The 18,049-nt window shown below is 36.6% G+C and overlaps 1 protein-coding gene across 6 annotated transcripts in view; it reads left to right on the plus strand.

Annotated features, from left to right (window-relative positions):
- LOC145263630 (uncharacterized) overlaps window positions 1-18,049 on the plus strand; it is an 89,980-nt gene that overhangs the window by 14,299 nt on the left and 57,632 nt on the right. For all 6 annotated transcript variants that reach the window (XM_080120476.1, XM_080120478.1, XM_080120479.1 and 3 more), the window contains 2 exons: window positions 888-1,174; window positions 10,432-10,474. In XM_080120476.1, the coding sequence (XP_079976602.1) occupies window positions 888-1,174; window positions 10,432-10,474 (330 nt within the window). The remainder of the gene's footprint in view (window positions 1-887; window positions 1,175-10,431; window positions 10,475-18,049) is intronic.

Raw genomic sequence — 18,049 nt, forward strand, 5'->3', positions numbered from 1 at the left:
TGGCAAAGTGGGTGGGGGTAGTGGCAACACCATTTTTCACATTCATATGAATATTTACTGCTATTTCCCCTTCAGTGTAACTTCAGGTTTTTTTGCACTTAATGTACTCTAGTAAAATTTCATAAATCCAACATTTTTTAAAATAATTTGCTTTCCATTTTTTTTTAATGTGCCTTATTATTTTTCATTTTTTTTCTTCCTTTTTTTTCCTTGTTTTTCCTTTTTTTTCCTTTTTTTTCCTTTTTTTTCCTTTTTTTCCTTTTTTTTCATTTTTTTCCTTTTTTTTCATTTTTTTCATTTTTTTTCGTTTCTTTTTTTCATTTTTTTCGTTTCTTTTTTTCGTTTCTTTTTTTCGTTTTTTTCATTTCTTTTTTCATTTCTTTTTTTCATTTCTTTTTTTCGTTTCTTTTCGTTTTTTTTTCGTTTCTTTTTTTTTCATTTCTTTTTTTTTTTCGTTTTTTTTTTTCGTTTTTTTTTTCGTTTTTTTTTTCGTTTTTTTTTTCGTTTTTTTTTTCGTTTTTTTTTTCGTTTTTTTTTTCGTTTTTTTTTTCGTTTTTTTTTTCGTTTCTTTTTTTTTTCGTTTCTTTTTTTTTTCGTTTCTTTTTTTTTTTCGTTTCTTTTTTTTTTTCGTTTCTTTTTTTTTTTCGTTTCTTTTTTTTTTTCGTTTCTTTTTTTTTTTCGTTTCTTTTTTTTTTTCCATTTTTTTTTTGTTTTTTTCATTTCTTTTTTTTTGTTTCTTTTCATTTCTTTTTTCACTTTTCATTTCTCTCATTTCTCATTTTTTCTCTTTTCTTTTTCATTTCTTTTTTTCATTTCTCTTTTGTTTCATTTTGTTTTTGTCCCCCTTTTCGTTTTTATTTTGCACTTTCTCACTTATTTTTTCGCAGTTGTCCAAAAAGTGACCAATTCTGTGGCTAAAATGGCTGAATGGTTAGTACACAGCACGAATTACCTCTTAGGCCGACTGGACGAAGATGCGCATTACAATCTGAGCACTATTCACGAACAATCAGAAGAGTTGGATGACGAGGAGCAGGAGAATAGTCGGCACGTGATGAAGGCGGAAAAGCTGGAAGAGGAGCTGGCTGCTACCGATGGTGGTTGTCGCTTTCGGAATCTTCCCAACACAAAACGTACCATGAAGTTTAAGACGCAGCATCCAGAAAATAATGAAGTAAATATTGGCAGCAAAACCTGCATCCATTACTACTCCCCTCCCCCTCCCCACGGAATTGTACTGCCCCTCCCTCTCTTCGTCTTCCATGAAAATTTTTTGTATCATTATAATGAAAAGTTTACAAGGCGTATTGCCACTTGAAAAATAAAAGGCTATTTGGGATCGTTCCTAACGGGGCTGTGGAGAGTTGAGCAGCAACATATCCGTTCGCATTGTATTTAAACTTCGGCATGTCGGTGCAGAGAGAGCAGCGGGAAGGGAATTCCAAAGTCTAGTTGTCTGAGGGGAGAGTAGTAGGCTTTCTAGCTGTGAAGGGGTGGGATTTTGTTGCTTGTGTTATTTGGGAGTATGTAAATCAAGGGGACACTAGTGCTATCAGTTCCTCAGACCATTAAAGTATTCGTAAAAAAAAGACACAGGGATGCAACATTGCAGCAATAAGACAGAGGTTGGAGCTTGGTTGATAATGTAGTATAGATTTGAAACTCATTTTTGGGAATCCTAACCCTAACTTGTCTAAGAGTGGAAGACTAGACATAGATGCACCATCCCAGATGTGTCAACAATGCTCCACACGTGGGCAAATTGTGGCTTTATGGACCATTACGTGTGTTTCAGGCTGAATGTATGCATTATGAAACATCGGCACTTTCGTTGATTTAACGGTTGACCATTAGTATTTCGAAAGGAATAGGTAGCGTGGAAGAATAATTTATCTCCTCCCACGCAACAAATTAACACCAGAATTTTATATAATTGACTCAATTTAAGACACCTACCACATTCCAATGATATCATTGCAGTGTGATTAAAGAACTATGGATATCTCGTGTTTAAAAATGAGCATTAATACACATCCTTATTATAATTATATGAAATATTACTACAATTATTGCCATCCATACATCATTTCATCGCGCATTTATTTCTTTAGGAAGTGAGATGTATGATGTTCCATGCATTAATAAACATTTATCAGCAATTATTTCAACATAACTAGTCTGAGTGCCCGGGTGTTTGGAAGTGTGTGTTGAGCGGGGGGGGGGGGGGGGGAAATGGTAGTGGGCAGACAGGCTCGAACCAGTACCGCGAAGAAGGAAAAAAATGTGAGGTCTTTGCTGTTGCGTCCATCGCGAAACCGGAAGTAATGAAGGTCAAAATTAAGGCTAGTGAATCAAAAAGAGGCAATGACTTTCAAAAATATCTATGGAAAAAAGCGACACCTCCTTGTAGAAAACTGCCCCGTTGAGGGTGAAGGAATTAATGTTTTTTGGCCAATTTTTTGATATTTGTCATCTGAAAGTTTGAGGTTTAAAACGATACCGGTTTCGTCATGTTCTGACGCGTCTGTCAAAAGTTTTAAGCAAACATACATGCATACATTTAAACAGACAGGTGAGATTATAGATTACATGATATACTAACGGGGGGGGGGGTACCAGCGTTGCCCAGGTGTTTGGAGGTGTGTGTGTTAAAAAAAAAAATGTTGGCCGGGTGTTTGGAGGTGAAAAATAAAGTTTCGGTAGGAATGTAGGATTGAATTCCCGAAGCCTTGACGCGAAGGTGGAAACGAAAGGGAAAAAAAACAACCACCTAACCATCTCGGCCACGAGGGGAGAGGAATTGATAAGCGTGTTCAGTTAAGGTTTATAAAGTGAAATTGACAGGTGCGAGGAAGTGGCGTGATGTTTGACCTAGTTTTGCACTGCAAGCCAGTTACTGTTTACCTACCCCCCCAGCCCCATCAATCGCTTTTCGTAGATGCGGCGAGCTGGTAAAAGTCGGGCAAATTAAATACACATGTGACCCCCGTTCTTAAGTCGTAGATATTACGATTTAGACACGATATAAAAAGTTTTAAGAAGGAGCGAGCCGAATGAGAAGGCCTCGGAAAAAAGCGAACATACATACATACATACCTACACAAAAAGCGAACATACATACATACATACATACACAAAAAGCGAACATACATACATACATACCTACACAAAAAGCGAACATACATACATACATACCTACACAAAAAGCGAACATACATACATACATACATACACAAAAAGCGAACATACATACATACACAAAAAGCGAACATACATACATACATACACAAAAAGCGAACATACATACATACACAAAAAGCGAACATACATACATACATACACAAAAAGCGAACATACATACACAAAAAGCGAACATACATACACACACACATTTTCGCTTTTATATATAGGTTACTGAAATTTCTGCCATCCGTAGACTTACAGTCTGTTTGTTTGTTTGTTTTCATAAAGAAGACAGATTTTGATAAACTATCAATTTATTCCAATTTACTTTTCGTTTCTGAATGTTTGAGTTGAAGATTGGTTATTCGTATTATTTGCATTCTTCAGACTATTGTTTTCATCTTGCAGTGTCATTTTCACTATCTTTTGATAGATGTAACCTTCGACCTTCTTCAGGTGTATCTTGTCGAACTCTGGAATCTGGACGGAATTTTGAATGGAACTCTTTATTTCACTGGATAGAAGTCCTAAGTAATTTGTAATTGACTTTTGATCCCCTGACAAAAGGAGGGTGGACCTGTAAATTCACCCTTGTCCGTTCGTCTGTCCGTACTTTTCTCATTAAGTATGCCTTCGAATTTTTAAAATTTTGCACAAACATTAAACATGATATGAATAAAAAAAGTAACAGAACGGATTATCCAAGAAAACTCCGGTTGCCCCTCCCTGGAGATACACTTCGGGTTAAAATGGCTAAAATTGATATTTTTGTGCTGATCAAAAAAAATTGATGCCTTGGATTTTTACAAAACTTTCTGAAAATTTGTAACGAATTGATTTCTATATAATTTTGTTTGTCTATACTTTGCAATAACTCTTGGGTGTATCCCAGGGGCTCTTTTAGGGCTAATAAAAACACTCTATTTTTGGGACTATTTTACCATATTTGTCTCAAATTTTCTGTGTATGTCTATTTAGCAGTTTTGCATGGTGCTGAACTCAAATTTAAATACGTTAAGGCCTTGGGAACTTTTAGGGCTAAATAGGGGGGTGCAATAATGGACTTTTTTTTTTTTTTTTTTTTTTTTTTTTTTTTTTTTTGCAAAATTTACATATGTTAAGGCCTAAAACTGCACCGTTTGTTCATTTACACCAGGATTTGACGTCCCCTGGGGACTTTTGGGGCTAAATGAGAGGGGGGGGGCAAATACTGAACTTATTAATTTTTAATGCCTCATTCACTGTGCACTCATGGGTGACCATGCATGCTTCACTTGTTATTTTCCAAGTACACTAACCACTACACCATGGACCTGTGGCTCAATGGTTAGAATCTTTGGAAAAATCAATTGTAAAAGTGAATTGCAAATAACTTAGGACCTCTATCCAGTCATGGCTGATGGAACGAGAACATGCTACTCCCGTGAAGTAAATAAAGGATTTCATTTGAAATTCTGTCCAGGTTTCTGAGTTCAACATTCCCGTGTTCGACAAGATACACCTGAAGAAGGTCATAGGTTACATTGACCGAAACGTTGTGAAAATAACAAATTTTCCCCACTCGTTATCTGTGCCAAAATCAAAACGTAGATTCCATGAACAAAGCTTCTTTCTTAGAACTGCACGCCTGTGGAACTCTGTTCCGTTTGCCTGTTTCTCACCTGACTACAACCTGGATGTCTTCAATTTCTGATGAACCGCCCTCTTAAGTAAGACACTTTATCAAATCTCCAATACTAACGATTACTACGATACTATCCCAGTGATTACTGTACACGCAATAACCCTCATCACCGAGTGGCTTCCGGGCCTTGATAAGTGGTAAAAAAAAAGAGAACAGTAGTCCGATGAATCCAAATAATACGAATAACCAATCCTCATCTCAAAAATTCAGAGACGTAACAGAAAAAATAGCTGAAAGCAGTAAGAGAGACAAATAGCCAAAAGATCCTTTCATTTCAAAATTTCATCTAGATTAAACAAATGAAAGTGGGTACTTACCTGTTAGGTTAAAAAAAATGGTTGTACAGCAAAATTTACTCAAATTTATATAGTATATTTATTTTTATAAAATAAAAAAGATTTTGATCGATTTTTAACCGGTATTATGATAAAGACTGATGTAATATTTAAACTTTGAATTATGTCTTTTGGCTATGGACCTTATAATATAACAAGAAAATTGCGGACGAGGCATTTTACTATGAAAATGTTTTTTTTTTTTTTTATCTCTTGCTAAAAAAAATCCTTAATGAATGCTGGCGGGGTTACGCAGGCAGTTATTGCAGACCAGAATGCTCTTCATCTAGGATGCTGGTTCCATTTGAAATTCCGTCCAGATTCTTGAGTTCGACATTGTCATGTTCAACAAGCTACACTTAATAAAAAATAAGGTTAGAGGTTACATCGACAAAAACGTGAAAATGACGCTTAAGATGAGAATATTACTTTGAAGAATCCAAATAATACGAATTTAATTTTCATCTATATATATAAAAGCGAAAATGTATGTATGTATGTACGCTTTTCCTCGATGTCCACAAAAGGCTTCTTTCAGAGAAGCGCTCGCTCGCTTCACAACTTAAAACTTTTTATATCATATATAAATTGTAATATCTCACACTTAACCACGGAGCTCGCCTGTCTATTTAATTTTATTGACTTTCAAACGTTAATTATTCGACATTTCCCGCATCGGCACACATTACATTCGGTTTTCGGTATAAAAAAAAATGGAACTCTACTCTAATTACTGGCCGAAAGCCAGTGGTCTCTAGAGAGCTAAGTAACGTTTGGTCAATGTCGACTTCGTCATATCAGACGGTAGTTTTCATTTCGAGACGAGACGCTCCCCCTAATAAACAGGGAGCGGATTTTTAAAAACAAACACCGATTTATTGACCTCATTAAAAACTGTCCCGCACAAAATGCTAACTGCTGAATACCTATTGCCATCACGTCAATCAAAAACGCGCACCTGTTTTGTTTTTTCACACTTTACTATTTTCCAACTGCGCGTCAAGGCTTCGTTTTTTTTTTTTCACATTTCGGGTTTTTTCACACACACCTACAAACACCCGGGCAACGCCGGGTACCCCTCGCTAGTCTATATATATAAAAGGCAAAATGTGTGTGACCATTTCGTGTATGTCTTCAAAAGGCTTTTCTCGCACACGCTCCCGGGGTCGTTACTATCGCTTAAAACTGTTTATATAGGTTTATATATCATAATATCTAGGATTTGGGAACGCGGGTTGTCTCTAGATTTATTTATGTCGACTTTTATGAGATTCGCGCTATTTCGCTCTGTCCCCTGTTTGTCCTGCATTTTAGTATAAATACAGTGAAATTAAATTAAAACGTCGTGTTCTCGGCTTTCGCGTGCTGCTTTCCCCCCTTCCCACCATCATCTGGGAGAAGTGAAAAGTGAAAACTGAAAATAATGATCCCGCGATGACCTCATTTAGCGTCTTCCTGTCAATCAAACCTCTTTTACTAGCTTTATAAGCCTTCACTTAACACGCTAATCCATTACTCTCACTTGTGGTCGAGACGGTTAAGTAGTTGGCTTTGGTTTCCACCTCCGCGTCAAGGCTTCCGGGTTCAATCCCTCTTCCCGACCAAAACTATTTTTTTTTTTTCTTTTACACGTTTAAACACCTGGGCAACTTTTTTTTTTTTTTTATTTATTACTTCGCTTATTCTTTAGTTTACCCCTCCCGCATACACAGGTTTATTTATGCCATTTTTTTTCCGTTTTTTTTTTTTTTTTTACATCGTCTTCTTTATAATATTTAAGCAGGGTTATTAATTACCCCCCCCCCCCCCCTCCCTCCTCATACACACACCTACAAACACCCGGGCAACGCCGGGTACCCCCCCACCCCGTGATATAAATCTCACCTGTCTGTTTAAATGTATGTTCGTATGTCTGCCTAAAACTTTCGACAGAGGCGATGGATTTTCACAAGATCAGTATCATTTTGAAGCTAGACCCTTCGGATGGCAAATATTGAAACATTGGCTAAAAACATTAATTCCTTCACCCCCAACTAGGCACTTTTCTACAGGGAGGGATTGCTTTTTTCGCCAATATTTTCAAAAGTCATCCCCTTTCTTTCAATTGACTAGCCTTAATTTAAACCTTTGTCACTTCCGGTTTGGTGATGAACGCAACAGCAGAGTTGTCATTTTTTTTTTTTTTTTTTTTTTTTCCCATGTTCTTTTCCTTCTTTGCTGTACGGGTTTGAGTCTGCCTGCCTACTGCTTTTTTTGCTCAATACACACCTCCAAACACCTGGGCAATACCGGGTACCCAGGCTAGTCGTTCATATATTAAAGATTTTGTTTAATGCTTATCTTTGAAATCGTTTCCTGAATACAAAATCATTTATTACCGTAATGATTTGCACTATCGCAAAAAAACAAAAAAAAAACAGATCAAAACCATTCGGCAGTATTATCATGGCTTTACCCAGCGATATAGTGTATAGATATTTACTTGCCTCTCCACAAGGACAGTTAGACACAAGGTCAGTTTTTAATGTGGGGAAAGTCCAGCTCCCCAAATAGGGGCACTCTGGATAGGAGCAAAAAATCAAAATTGTCTCAGTCATGAAGGATTTCTGAGCAAAGACAGAAAATATGAAGTGTAGCATCAGAACAGATATTACACTGTGATCTTGGCCTGAAAGGAGTCACCACTTATCAAGGCCCGGAGGCCACTTGAGGATAAGGGTTATTGAGTGTACAGTAATCAATGGGACAATATCGTAGTAATCGTTAGTCATGGAAATTTGGGAGATTGGATTACTTAAGCGGAATGGCTCATCAAGAACTTGTTTACATTGGACTTGAAGACAACCATATTGTAGTCAGCTGGAAAGCAGGCAAACAGAATAGTTCCAGAAGCGTGCAGTTCTAAGAATGTTCATGGAATCCACGTATTATATTTAGGCACAGATAAAGAATGGGAAAAATTGAGAATGGTTTCAGCTAGCCGAATGTTTTTCATGAAACTTTGGCAAGGGCGACCATAGATTGGAGCTCAGATGAGCACTTGCCATTAAAATGACGATTAAGCAGAGACAGGCTTGCAACACCCATTCTGTGGGGAAAAAGGTTTGCAGGGAAGAGAAAAGTGGATATCCCTCAAGGCTAAAAGTCTATTTTGAACTCTATGAAGGCAGGATGAGGTCGTTCCGGCAGCTCCTGCCCACATGTGGCAATCCTATATTAAAAAAAACAAAAATACAGGAAACTTATATACATACATACCTGTAATGAAACTAAAATATCATATTCCAAAAATTACGTACATTGATCAAATAGTTTTATTAATAAGAAAATCAAGTTTTATGAGTAACAGAAAAGCAACTGTTTTATCTGCCAATAATCTAAAAAAAAAAAAAGACATAACTTAAAAATTCAAACTTGTGAGATTTATGTTGTAATGCCTACTAATACCTATTAATCACTTAAAAATGATTTTCTTTGTAAAAATAAAACTACTTGATGAATTTACATGATTTTTGGAATATGATATTTTTGTATCCTCACGGATATGGATATTCTAGGTACAGGCAAAAATGGACAAATAAAGATAAGGGGGACTTAGTTTTGAAAGCCGATTTATCATAATTTTTTTTTTTTGTAGGTTTCGACTACTTTTTGATCGTATTTGTGAAAGATTAGAGACTAAAGTTAATTCTAAAAGGTAAAAAAATATTTGTACATGTGACAAAAAAAAAGTTATGAAAAATGTTTTCACGACAAGCTAACGAATTCAGCTAAATTTTGAAGTTAAATAAATTCATTGTAGAAATCCTTTTAAAGATAAATATTAGTTTTCTGGGTCTATTTCAAAGATAATTAGTAAAGCAAAGGCCTAAGATATTAAATTAAAAAAACCCACCTTGTTTGCACAAAAAATAGCTTAATTAAACCGAGGGATTCTGCCTTTCGCAAAATCGCAACAAACGGGAGTTTTGTAAACTCGGATATACGGGAGCTCAAAATTTCAGCCAGTCGAAAAGCTCTCTGTAATTCAAAGGAGGGAGGGGTGCTAGTTTTCTTTTTTTTCCCCCAGATGTGCATCTGTACATTCCTATCCTGAACGTTTGTATCATTTTTACCATTTTTTTTTTAATCAAATCATTTTTCTATGTTCCTTTTTGTAAATTAAATTTATTTTTAATTATTGTTCAAGATTATATAAAAATTGTTACGCCGAAAGATCCAAGCAAGGAAGGAAAATATTAAAATCTTACATATAAAAATTATGCGAAACCCGGTAATTTAAAAAAAAAAAAAAGAAATATTTTTTGCAATTATAATTTTTTTTGTGTGAAAATATTAAATAAACAATGCTTAATCCAATAATAATATTGGTAGTTCGAGAAATTAATTTTTCTTCAAGTTATATCGAATTCATTAATACGGACTTTAGGGGATTTTTTTCGTAATGTTCCTGTAAAAATTAGATTTTTTTTTTTTTTTTTAATTGTTTTAATTTACGATGCTTTATTTTCATAAAAAAAGCAAAAATAAATTCGTTTTCTTTTTTTATTTACTACAGAAAACCATAACTTTAATAAAGGTATTTTTTGTTTAAACAAAATAATACATTTCCACTAAGATTTAAATAAAAATAATTTGTTCATTATATTCTGTGATTATTATTTGAAAAATACTGAAAATTTCATTAAAATTGGTTAATTTCCTGATTTTTTTGGTGAATTTTTAAGTAAAGGAGGGGGATTAAAATGTTTATACATTTTGAGCATCGGCATTCATTTTGCACGTACCTAGTATATCCTAAAGATTTTTTTTTTTTTTTTTAAATTTTACACAAACATTAGTCATGGTGAAAGTAAATTTTTTCCACAATGGATTTTCTGGGATAAATCTGGTTGCCTCCTTAGGGGCCATTATAGGGGTAAAATTGCTCCCAAATTGTTTCTGTTCATTTGTTTGTACTTTTCTCAATAACCATGCCTTGGATTTTTTAAAAAATTTTGCACAAACATTAGTCATGGTGGAAGTAAATTTTTCACTCATGGAAGGGGACCCTGCATGCTCAGCTTGTTTTTTTTTTTTTTTTTTTTTTTGGGGGGGGGGGGCAATTTTCGCCAAAAACTGATTTACCTTTTTTATTCTATTGTACCTAGGGTGAATTCTGAACATGAACCTATAATTTTATTAATATTAGAAATATTATATTTTAATTTTTTGTTTTTTGTCTTTCAGTATCTTCACAGACCACCCATACATGACAGACCACGGTTGTCCGGTAAGATTAAAATTTTGTTGATTTCATCTTTACTATTATATGTGTGTGTGTGTGTGTGTGTGTGAATCCATTCCCTATGGACTCCTAAATGACTGGGCCGATTTGTTCATTTTTTTCTTTTTTTTTTTTTTTTTTTTTTTTTTTTTTTTCATACAAATGTACTTTATGTATCTGGCAGTGTTCTTAGATAGGTTTTGTATCTGAATGTTTTCGGTAAGTATTGATAATCAATAAATCCGATGAAAGAAGGAACAGGCGATTTTGACCAAAGTTAACACCTTACACAGCCTAACATCGCAAGTGAATTTGAGAAGTTTTATTATCATACAAGCAGAAAGACCCGGCAAATAAAATCAACAGTTGACTCTTAGATATGACAGGGGTGCGTTAGAAATTAATGTTTCTGTTTAGAGCACAATTGAACCATGATACTTGCCTTTTGCATTTTAAACTTAAAGCCATTATATAAAAAAATTTATAAAATCAACAGTAGGTTCTCTACAGTGCAATGTATAATGTATTGTGGACTAAGTCACTGCAGGGAGGATTGAAAAATGAGCAATTGTTACCAATTTTGATGTCAATAATATATAGGAGGATGAAACATTTGTTCATTTTTATTCATTCCCAGGCAACGTCGGGTCTCCCTGCTAGTAAATAAACCAATAGAAAATCAATTGTTTTCGTCTTCCCGTCTTGACACCAACAAACTTTCTTTTCTTGCTTTGCAATAGCTTTCTAATATATTTCTATTTACATTTTACACGCAATGCTTCAAGCAAACTACATTTTTTTATTATAATGAAGAGTTTGAATTTCCTACTAGACACCATCCTTGAGTGGCTTCACTCTCTCTTTGTACAGAATAACTTGATGTAAAGATACTTGGCCCTACAAATAAACCCTGACTAAATATTTAAAGTAATAAATTAATAAAATAATACTAACTAGTGGGACCTGTGAAAATTCCACAGGGGACTCATTCATATGTAATATATTGATGTTGGCATTTTGTAGATGTTTAGCGTAAATGGAGATGCTCTGGTATTATTGTAGTTTTTTTGTTAAAACTGCAAAAGTATTTATCTAAGCTAGCTGGGACGCCCAGGTCGTAAAGTACGCTTAAATATGATATTTTAATTCTTGCAGATTTTGTATATATTATTATAGAGTTAATGTTCTATCGATTTTTTTTTATATATTACTAGCGAGGGGTACCCGGTGTTGCCCGGGTGTTTGGAGGTGTATGTGGTTTTAGATAAATGAAAACTCCGGGGGGGGGGGGGGTTAAAATAAAAAAAGGGTTTTGGTAGGTAAGTATGAGGATCGAAACCGAACCGTTGAGGCAAAGTTGTAAATTAAAGTGTGAAAAAAATACGTGCGACGTTAACCATTGCGCCACCGCGAGATGCTCACGGAAACACGTTTGAATTTATTTAATTACTTAAATTGGCAGGTGCACGTTTTAATGACTTAATGAGGTCAACTTTTGACTGCGGGTTAGCATTTCATTTAGTGCGGGAATGCTTTTTTTTTTTTTTTTTTTTTTTCGTTGGGGGTAGGGGGAAACATTATAGGAAAAGGCCTAACCTACATGCGGCGAGCGAAAACTGTTGAATATTTATCTTCCCGAAGTCGAGCAAATTAAATAGACAGGCGAGCTCCGTGGTTAAATCTGAGATATTCCGATTTACATGTGATATAAAAAGTTTTAAAAAGTTGTTAGGTGACCGACCGCTTCTCTGAAAAAAAACCTTTCTTGGACATACACAAAAACCGAACATACATTTTCGCTTTTATATATATATAGATAAAGTTGCGATTCCAAAAAATATGTCCATATGACTTGCTTGCATCAGCTTTAATTGAAAATGAAACAAAAACTCGTGAAAAAAAAAAATATATATATAACTTAACTAAATCTATAAAAGTGAAAATGTCTGTGTACATTTCCCTACCAAATAACTCTGTCAATTTTTAGTCTAGAAACTCGAAATTTTACATGAGTATTGAGAGTTGGCATCTATACACACCTATGTATCCATACATAAATGCACGCAAAAATCATGCACACACACACACACACACACACACACACATATATATTTCTGTAGAAATATATATTTTATGATATAAATCAATCCTTATTTAAGAAGCTCAGTGTAATTCCAAAGCAATATCTCTATATAAATAAAATGAACTCATTTTTTCCCCGTCTGATTTTGACCTTAAGAGGATTAAAAATCAAGATATTTCATGCAAATATAATATGCACAAACGGCAGAACAATATCTGAGGTGTGTTATAGGCTTATTATTTCTCAAATTCCTCGATAATCTTAGATTTCTATACTTTTTCTGCTGAGAAGTCACGGCCAAAATCGCTAAGATCAATGGAAGTGGTAAAATATTTTCTCTCTAATAAATTCCTCCTCCCCCTGCCACCACTTAACACCGTTTGGGGATCGCTCACAAGGAACAGTTGAGAACACCGGTTTGGCTTCATAGTTCTTTCATGTGAAGTTATTTAAAATCACTAAACTAAGCTGCAGTGCTCTGTGGCGTAGTGGTTAGCGTGCTGGACAATTCACATTATATTTTCACGTTCGCGCCGACCTACCGTAGTGTTTTTTTTTTTTTTTTTTTCCCTAAACAACTGGAATGGACTTTTCTTGGTGGCCGAACTGTTAACGTTTTTTTTGTTTTTTTTTTCACACTTTATTTTCCTACTTTTACTCATGACTCCGGGTTTGATCCTTCTTACTTACCTACCATAACATTTTTTAAAACTCCCCCCCCCCCCCCGTCCAAACACTCGGGCAATGCCGGGTACTCCCGCTAGTAAAGAATAAATGGCATAAAACATATTCCAGCATCCATGATGTTGAACATCTTATCATTTATTCCTTTAATTCAGCTGACATTTACAATTCCTGACAGTATCTGTTTCGTAGCGCAAAATAAATCACTTAATTATTATATCAATCAGTGAATCTATTATGCCTTTAACTTATCAGAAGAAATAGAAACAAAAAATCCGTCAAAAGCAAATGCAGTGTGAATATATCAATTCACATTAAATCCGAAAATTGGAAAAAAAAAGCTGCAAATACCTTTAATATATTTCCATTACGCCATTTTGAATTTCGTAACTGTAAACTTTGATACAACGTCTAGGACCACTCGGCCATATGTCACTGGGACAATTCTTAGTTGAAGGGAGCACCCATCAGTACAAACCAAATGGTAAGCCTAGATGTGGTTAGCCTGTTCACTAAAGTCCCAACTAGTGAGGCACTAGCAGTAATTCAAGACAAACTAGCTGCGGACCTCTCCATAGAAGAGCGCACATGTGTACCATTGCCAAACTTAATGGAAATGCTGACATTCTGCATAGAAACAACCTACTTTAGAATGGGTACTGACCTATATCGACAAGAGGAGGAGCTAGCTATGGGCTCGCCATTATTACCAGTGATGGCGAACATATACATGGAATACTTCGAAAACATGGCCTTAGGTTCAGCTCCCTAAAAGCCAACCATGTGGCTAAGATACATTGATGACACCTTCATACTCTGGCCCCATCAGGAAGACATCCAGGCTCTCCTAGACCATGTGAACTCAATAAGACCATCGATACAGTTCACAATGGAGAAAGAAAAAGATAACCAACTCATATCACGCACAGAGCATGGGTTTAAGACATCCGTATATCGCAAGCCTACCTTCACCGGACAATACCTTAACTTCAACTCCCATCACCCATACAGTATCAAACATGGAATCGCACGCTGCTTACAACATCAAGCAGAGACAATAAGTAGCGACACCATTACATACCACCAAGAAATGGTCAGGTTGAAGAATACCCTCCGTCGTAATAACTACCCCGATAGCATACTATCCACCAGACGTGTTAATAGTATAAGAGAGGAGAATGAAACCCAAAAACCTCCAACGGTCTACTTACCATACATACAAGGCATCTCCGAAAAGATGTGCACCCTACAACATCAGGACGGTATTCAAGAGCGAGTCAACACTCGGACAACACCTGGTACGAGTGAAGCCCCGCATGGAGGACAACATGACGAAAAACTGCATATACTCCATCCCATGCAGTTACAGAAAGGTTTACAAGGGTGAAACATGCCGCCCCCTTAAAGTAAGGGTGGAAGAACACCGAAAAGCGGTAACTAAAGGGGAGACAGAAAAATCGGGTATAGCCAACCATGTCTGGATGGAGAGGGGGGGGGGTCATCGCCCCCTATGGGATGAAGTAAAAATAATAAACAGAGAGACCCACTGGAAAGTGAGAAAACTTAAAGAAACAGCTCACATGCTCGGACATAACAACCTACTATCGAATACACAAGAGGATTTGTTGCAAGTTGAGAGAAGAAAGAAAAAAGATTTTTGTATGTTGTATTGACAAGAGGATCGTTTGACACTGACATTTTTTTTATTGTTCCTTTGCCATTTTATAGTCGGGGGTTTTGTATGATATGGACGGGAGTATATATTACGTAGGTGTCTAACTCTAATGTTGAGTGGTATAAAAATTATGACAACAACAGATACATTTTAACAGCAGATATATAACAAAAGGGACAATTAACAGTTCTCTGGGGTTGTAAGATCGGGCCAAAGGAGAAACATACCTGGTCCATCCCTGATCTTGTTTGACAAATCCTCAAGAACAGCTGCAAAGAATCAACAAATCTCTGGTCGTCTTTTCTGTAACTTTTATTTCCAATGTTTATCGATTGGAAAGCTGCTGCTGGTTGTAGACTAACGCATTCTGATCCCCTCAACTGGGAGCCATCACTGTCCGACTCGATCCACTATCTCTCGCTCCCAATCTTTCTGTGTTTGCTTCGTCCCCTTCCAATCTTTGACTCCTCAAATAATCGTATCTCTTCCTAAAACTCTACCTAAAATCCACGTCACTTTATAATGTAAAGTGACGTAAGAGTCGTCAGACGTAAAGTGACGTAAGATCTATTTTAAATTGTTGTTTATGTTCTAAATTCTTTAATTCATTAAAACATCTTAACATAAATAATTTTAATTTGTTAAACATCTTAACATAAACAATTTTCTCTGTAAATATTTAGTTAACTAATATAACATTCAATTTTTCAAATATTACAATGATCATAATTGTTGTGGTGGCACCCATTTATTTACATATGTGGATAATATTACAGGTGCATGCTATCATAAAAAACCTTGACACCTCAAAAGCATGTGGACCCGATCTTATCCCAGCTGTGCTATCAAAAAAGTGCTCAGCCGAAGTAGCTCCAGTTCTCTCCAAACTCTACAACAAATGCCTTAATGAAGCTTGCTTTCCGGGCTGTTGGAAAACTGTTTCTGTTGTACCAGTATTCAAGAATTCTGGCGAAAGGACAGACCCATCAAATTATCGCCCAATTAGCCTCCTCCCACTTTTTGCCAAAATATTTGAGACCATAATTAACCATGCTCTAGTCCATCATCTTACTGATGCTAAACTACTGACTGACAAACAATATGGATTTAGACAAGCTCGTTCCACAGCAGACATCCTAACTGTGATCTCTGAACGTATATACCGTTCACTGGACAAAGCGGGCGAGGGCAGAGCGGTAGCTCTAGATATATCTAAGGCTTTTGACAGGGTATGGCATGAGGGTCTCCTCAGTAAAATCAGATCATACGGTATCACTGGTAGAATACTTAACATAATTAAATCCTTCTTAAATAAGAGAAAAATCCAGGTTGTCCTCGACGGTCGTACATCTAAACAATATGATATAAATGCGGGGGTGCCCCAGGGTTCTATCCTTGGACCTCTATTGTTCCTGATATTCATAAATGACCTCCCCGACAACATTGCCTCTGAGATGGGTATATATGCTGATGACACTACACTCTATGGCAGGCACGACAGGAAGACGAATGAACACATTTCTAAGGAAATGGCAGAAACACTAGAGGAAGACCTCCAATCTGTAGTGGAATGGGGACAAAAGTGGTTGGTCGCGTTCAATGCTGCCAAGACTAAACTAGTTTCATTCAATAATTACAAGAAACCCTCTCTACCACCCATAGCAATGGCCAACGACTCTTTATCTGAGAGTCCATCTTTCAAACTCCTTGGCCTAACGTTCACAGGAAACATGAGTTGGAACAATTACATTGAAGGCATTGCCAGGGCCGCTGCAAGAAAGGTGGGCTCTCTCTACCGTGCTAGAAAACTACTAACACCCGAAAGTATCCTGTACCTCTATAAGGCCACCATTCGCCCATGTATGGAGTATTGCTGCCACATCTGGGCTGGTGCATCTGCTACTAGTCTCTCGCTCCTTGACAAGGTTCAAAAGAGAGTCGCAAACCTGATAGGCCCTGAACTGGCATCTAAGCTTCAGCCTCTGTCCCATCGACGAAATGTTGCATCCCTCTGCCTTTTCTACAAGTATTTTAGTGGTGAATGCTCTGACGAACTGAAATCACTTGTGCCCCCACGACGTGATCACCCTCGACAAACCCGACAGCCTGCTAAATCCCACCCCCACACTGTAGAGATCCCTAGATGTAAAAGATCTTTTTACTCCAATAGTTTCTTCCCCAGAACCGCTAGACTCTGGAATTCCATTCCAGGTCCCTGCTTCCCCAACAGTACTGACGTGCAGAAGTTCAAGTGTAACGTGAACCGACACCTTGCTGCCCAAATCCCTACATAGTACCCCAGTAGTTGTTACCCCTGATAGTAGCCCCCTACACCAAAGTAGCAATTTGCCTTGTTTCGGGTGAAAATGTAATAAAAAAAAATAAATAAATAATAAAAAAAAAACATAAATAGCAAGACTCGGTTAGTCTGAGTGTGTGTTAACGAGAAGCTTCAACCAGAACTCGCTCCCATACTTACGAAACTATTTAAGCGCTGCCTTAAGAAGTGCTTTCCGACTCCCTGGAAGACCTCATCAGTTTGCCTTGTATTTAAGAATTCAGGTGATAAGTCATTTCCCTCTCAGTACAGACCAATAAGTCTCCTGTGTGTTATGAGTAAGTTGCTGGAATCCATATTAAATAGAGAAATAGTCAACCACCTCAGCAGAAACAACCTTCTTAGTGACACACAATATGGTTTCCGCTCTGCAAGATCTACCGCAGATGTGCTGACGGTTATATCTCACAGGATTAGTGAATCTCTTGACAAAGGCTTCCTTTCTAGGGAAATTGCTCTTGACATATCAAAGGCCTTCAACAAGGTATGGCATAAGGGTCTACTTCACAAGATTTCCAGCTACGGTATAACTGGAAATGTTTTCTCAATCATTAAATCATTTCTCTCCGATAGGCTCATAAGAGTAGTGGTCGATGGACAAAAATCGGAGGCCTGCATTATAAATGCTGGAGTCCCTCAGGGGTCAATCCTGGGCCCAACTCTCTTCCTGATCTACATCAATGACCTCCCTAAACACATACTTAAATCATTCGTTGACATCTATGCTGATGACACGACCATCTACGGCAACATATCAAAGGCTGTAAATGACAAAGTTCTCTCTGATTCTCTCTCCTCTGA

This window comes from Euprymna scolopes, chromosome 39 (genome assembly GCF_053919585.1).
Source record: "Euprymna scolopes isolate OS-2025 chromosome 39, ASM5391958v1, whole genome shotgun sequence".
Lineage (NCBI taxonomy): Eukaryota > Metazoa > Mollusca > Cephalopoda > Sepiida > Sepiolidae > Euprymna > Euprymna scolopes.